The sequence below is a fragment of the Armigeres subalbatus genome, unplaced genomic scaffold (genome assembly GCF_024139115.2).
Source record: "Armigeres subalbatus isolate Guangzhou_Male unplaced genomic scaffold, GZ_Asu_2 Contig1197, whole genome shotgun sequence".
NCBI lineage: Eukaryota > Metazoa > Arthropoda > Insecta > Diptera > Culicidae > Armigeres > Armigeres subalbatus.
In genome coordinates, this window is record NW_026941953.1 from 26,148 (window position 1) to 32,000 (window position 5,853).

Sequence of the window (5,853 nt, forward strand, 5' to 3'; positions counted from 1 at the left end):
TTTCGCCCCCAACATCCCCCGACCCGTAATGCATCTCCAGCGATTTCGAAGGAGCTGCGTTACCTCCAACTCCATAATCGTTCGGCTTCATAATGCCCAAGATGGCAACCTTAGTCATCGGTCGTCGCAAAACTCCTGCTGAAGTATGCACCAGCACTTGTCGGCTTCGCCCATCTCGCCCTTTCACGACCGAAACAATCCTACCACGAAGCCATCCATTCCTGACGGATGCGTCAACGATAACAGCCAAATCTCCAACGTTCGGTTCCTTCGATTCACCGTACCACTTCGTTCTGTTGGCAATGGTAGGGAGATACTCCCGCATCCATCTACTCCAGAACTGGTCGATCAGATTCGTTGTCAATCGCCAATTAGTCCGGAGACACTCTGGACGATCCGGGATGGAAATAGGGGTTGAGTAACACCCTGTGAGCTCAATAACAAAAAGTGGTTGGGCGTAAGCGCCTCCTGCGTTTCTGATTCCAGCGGTACATACGTTAATGGTCTTGAGTTGACTATCCCTTTTGCTTCGACTAGCAACGTGATAAAGGTTTCGTCATCCGGGTTTCTGGTAGTTGTTATAGATGAAAAGGCGATTTTAATGGATCTAACGAGCCTCTCCCACGACCCTCCCATGTGGGGAGCTGATGGTGGATTGAATATCCACTTGGAAGCCGCGTTGGTGAATATTGCAGACAACTGATGGTTTATCCCCTGGATTGTATGCTGCAACTCGCGGCTGGCACCGATGAAGTTGGTGCCGTTGTCGCTTCTAATCTCCAAAGGTGCTCCTCGTCGCTATGGCCGCTATCGCCGGATGGCCATCTTACACGCTTCAGTGGACAGAGAATGCACGACCTCTAAATGAACGGCACAAATGGTGAGGCATGTAAACAAAGCCACCCATCGCTTCGCCAGAGATTGTCCGACTTTGACTTGGATGGGACCGAAGTAGTCCAGCCCAACGAAACTGAATGGTCGAGTATATGGGCTAAGCCTCGCTTCAGGAAGCGGCGCTTCGCGGGGACATGATGGTTTTGCTTTAGAGACTCTACACTGCATACACGTTCTGGATAGATTCCGCACCAATGATCGGAGACAAGGAACGTGGAATCGTTGGCGGACCTCGTTGATAACAGTTTCGTGGTTACCGTGCAGATAGATTCGATGGTACCATTCGACGATCAGATTAGTGAGGCGATGTCCTTTCGGCAGAATTATGGGGAATTTTGTATCGTAGGGAACAAAGATTGCTCCGGATAACCTTGTATCCATTCTAACTACACCACGCTCGTCGAGGAATGGTGATAATTTGTAGAGCCGACTCGTTCGAATTTGTTTCCTCATCCGTCCTTCATTCGCTTTCCGGAGCTGGAGTATTTCGTCTGGAAACTCTGCTTGCTGCACCAATTGCCACAAAGAATTTTCTGCCATGTTGAGTTCATCGTATGTTATATGCGATGATTGCAGCGGCTGTTTCGCCGCCTTACGCCGACAGTTGTCAATGAAGCGATGGACGTAAGCAACCGTTCGACGAAGTCTTTCAAACTTTGAAAAGCGATTCCAATCGATGACTATATCGTTTTGCTCCACCAGGTGGACGTGACAAGGCCTAGCTTCTGCATCCGTTGGCTCGAATTCAGCTTGTCTTGGCCAGGATTCTTCTGGCATCCACAGGAACTCCGGTCCTTGGAACCAACGGCTGTCGGCTTTCAAATTAGGTCCGTTGGCCCACTTTGTTGCATCATCTGCAACGTTCGTTTTGGATGGAACATACCTCCACTCTTCGGGGTTAGATTTAGAGAGAATCTCTCCTATTCGACAAGCGATGAATTGTCGATAGCGACGATGGTCGGAGTGAATCCAAGCGAGAACCGTTTTGAGTCGGTCCAAAATACTCGCTGTGATATCGGCAAGTTATGGCTGTAAATCACACATGGGCAATTATATAACTCAAATTTCCAGGGAAAAAAGAGGAATAATAATATAACAAATTAAAAATCATTTGTCATAAATTCAAGAATTTTGTAGAACAACGACACTTAAAAGCTTGAAAATCGCTTTAACATGGACAAAACGTGAACGGAACGAATCGACATGTTCACAAGACTTGTAGAGCACACCAAAAGCTTCCGTATAGAGGTTGGAGCCACCTCGAAATTTTATCCGAATTAGCTGAAAATTTGACAGAAGACTTATTTTAGCATAAGCATTGTGATTCTGGGCTGACCGGTTGAATTTTGATATTTTGAAAAACATGAAGAGGTCTACTATAAATGTTTGAAAAACCATCATACTATGTGAATGTGGAAGTATTTTTGTATTACATAATGAAAATAATAGCAAAATACAAAAAGTTACAGTTTTGATGTAACTTTCAATGTTTGTTTGCTCAACATTCTGGAGCGACGCTAGCATACTGTCCGCAAAACTTCCACTGGAGCACTCAGTTGGGCAACAAAATAACTTTTATTAGTGGTTATTATGATATAAAATTGCTTCCATCTTCAAAAACGTAACGATTTTCGAAAATATGTTTCACTGGCCAAAACGCCCCAGTGTAGGCAGGACGATATGCCCTTACCAACTGGACACAAGCGCGGCGAGCTTGCAGCAGTTGCTTCCAAATTATATGGAAATTATTGAAATGTAATTAAAACCTAATTAAATGGACTTATGTTGGGTTTTTAATGTCAAGCACATAAGGATTTGTAACCTTTTTATTATGGGATTGATAAAATACTAATGAAGGGCTATGGAACGTCTTTAGCTAAGGTGAGGCGTATTTCCCAGGCACTTTTTGAAATCCATTTTTTCACGACTGTTCAAAAAAGCAATATTACGTGATATCTGTAATATTTTTATATGACTACTCACGGGCAATGCATATTCGACTTCTTGCATTACCAATTAACACAAAGTTTGCATAAATTGCGATGATAAGTAAAAAGTTATCAAGGTTTTGCCTTAGGGGGGCATATTATACCGTCCTACCCTAAGTTAAGAAGAATGTCCAATATTTGCATATGAATTTATTATTCAAACTCAATTCGACCACCCTTTAAAAGTATCAAATAGTCAAACAGAGAACGTTTACAACCATTAGTTCAGCACATTGTTAAACTTCCCCAATGTGCTGAAAAGTGATAAAATGAAAATGTTAGTTCGACTTCAAATAAAGGTAGTAAAAAAATATATAGGCCAAGTAGAATGCTATTTGGATCAGAGCATAAAATATTCACTTTCATGAAGCACATTCATTCCGACTTTTGACATTCGTGTTTTGATTATTCAAAACATAGAATGACTTACTCAGTTGACTTCTTCATAAATTCATTCAATTGATTACCACTGAGTATGGTAACTGCGCGCGAAAAAAACAAAATTAGCCTTGATTATATTGACATTTGGCGCTGAAAATGCGCCTCAATTGAACATCGGGAGTAGATCTATGCGTGTATTTATTTAAATCATCAAACATGTGTTCAGTTTTACGACTATTTAATAATTTGTGATATTCAAATAAATACTCACTGACCCATATTCATTCTGAAAATTGACGGTGCAGAGCCGAATATGAATATGTATAGAAGTGAAGTGACAAAGAAGGCCGATGGGCTTCATAAAAAATAATCGAATATTTAAAGCTCTGATTTGGATCAAATGCTGAAATGAAATCTGTCTTGCGTATTATTCAGCATCTATTTTATTCAGCTATGAAGATTACAAATAAACAATAATTCAACTTAGATGCTGAATTGTAGCTTGTCGTTGTTTGTTGGGTAGTTATACGCCCACAATTCATACATAACGGTTCATTCAAATAAATGTATTCATCCATACAAAAAGTGTTACAGGGGGGAGGGAGTGGACTGGAATTGCCCAATATTGCGTTTCGTTATTTGTGAACGGCCCCTTAAAGTTTTTCTACTACCAATATCGTTTCGCCATTCCTAGTGGCGGTACTTCGGTTGCTAGATCAGGCGTAACAATACTCATTCAAGCCACGCAATAAGGCAGAAAGTGACACTAATTTGCAATCACTTTGATGTGTGAGTTATTCTATTGCTGTAGATCAGAAGCGACATTAACAATCATGCCTTCGCATCCACCGCCTTCAAGTGACTAATGTCATTGTCTTTGCTTGTGTAATTTAATAAATTGACATCCCTATAAATATCCAGAAAACTTTGTTAGTTTGCTAATGAATAAGAGTGCTAATGAAATCTTGATTATTCCCTCCAAAGAGTGAACTCCTCTTTCTCCATGCTCACAAGGCGAAGGCGCCTGTGGTACTGATGAAGATGGGAAAATAGTCGAAATTGGATCAGTAACTCATCCCGGCATCCGACGATGGCATCCGATGAGCTCACGGGATGGCATCCCCCGATGTACTTTCCATAACGCAATTTTGTACCATCATATCAACACGTTCTCCGCCTCCGGGTGGCAGCACCCGAGTTGCGCGGCGTGACGGTCGGTGGGAGGAATACGTGCAGTAATTCTTCACGTTCCCATCCGGTGGGTACTCTGTCTTCCATCTCATCCCATCTCAACTGAACGCACACATCTTGAGGCAACAACGCTTCCATGGTAGCACCTGCACAGTTGTTAATGAAATTATTACGACGTGCACAAATGCAGTGCATACAAATGGCAGTTATGGCAACTTTCTGTGCAGGATCTTCACACTTACAAGGGATGCACCTCCGTAGCCGACAGAAGTTGATGGAAACAAGAAAGGATATCCGAGCTTCGCTTTCGAACAAGTGGTGCGAAGTGTCAAGTGTTACCGTACAAATTTTCACGTGCTGGGTAACTTAATATCTTGTTTCTTATGCAGTAGGTTGCCCTAATTTTAATTACTTCTGATATGTAAACCGAATAGAACTAATCCGCTTCTAGCCATCAACAGAACGTTACAAAAGAGAGCTTCGAATTTCAATTTACATACTTGAAATTCAAAGCTTAACACCTACGAATATGGACGTATTCAGGAGTTCAATCAAGGGAAAGTGAACTATTGCAGAGCTTTTCTGGTCTGTGTTGAAAATAATTGGAATTGCTAAAGGCGTGATTTACTTTTTTTTATTGCTTTTAAAGATCCTGCATTTTAAAATTTCTGATTTATTTAATGTTTTTGAAGGAAAAAAGCATTTTTGGATTAAATTGAAAATGACTTATAGAAAAGTTTATATAGCAATATATGGCCAGAGCACATCGAAAGAGATCGGTTTTGGAGTGATGTTACACAGCCAGAAAAATTACGTTAATTTACGTTCGCAAAAATAGACGATAGTGCTGTAATTTTAAATCTAGAACAATTTAAAATTACACGATCGTGTGAAAAAAAGCAGAAAAAACTTATTACTTAAACCATTACTTATTTTACATGACTACTTTAAAACCAAGAAAACCATAAAACCCAAATGAAACTGGGGATGCGATTGAGCAAGCAGAGGTACTTTCTTCAGATTCTTCAACATTCTTAGGAGCTTCTTCGTTAGACGCCGAAAAAACAATCCACTGTAACAGCAGCCATTGGCGTAACTAAAGCCCTCAGTACACTGTTTGTCATGATGACAAATATTTGTCAAGTTTATCCGGATATCTATCAGACTGATCAGAAATCGACATGGATATCAGGCTGACTCGACAAATATTTGCCATTATGACAAACAGTGTACTGATAGCTTAAGGAAAAATTCTACTGTCCGCAAGTTGGCCTATAAAACAGCTAATTCAATACATCCAGTGACGACTTGAACAGCTCTGACATAAAAATCTAGAAATGTCGTGGGATTCCCAATAACTTTGATAAGTAAAAAAACTTTAGAGCTTTAGATACATAAG

General features: G+C 40.8%; 1 protein-coding gene across 1 annotated transcript; it reads right to left on the reverse strand.

Annotated features, from left to right (window-relative positions):
• Nucleotides 1-807: 807 nt before the first annotated feature.
• LOC134202365 (uncharacterized) lies at nucleotides 808-1,814 on the reverse strand (the record flags this gene model as incomplete). Its single annotated transcript, XM_062677379.1, has 1 exon — nucleotides 808-1,814. A coding segment is annotated over one exon (1,007 nt), but the record flags the coding sequence as incomplete, so codon positions are not given.
• Between the last annotated feature and the right edge of the window lie 4,039 nt (nucleotides 1,815-5,853).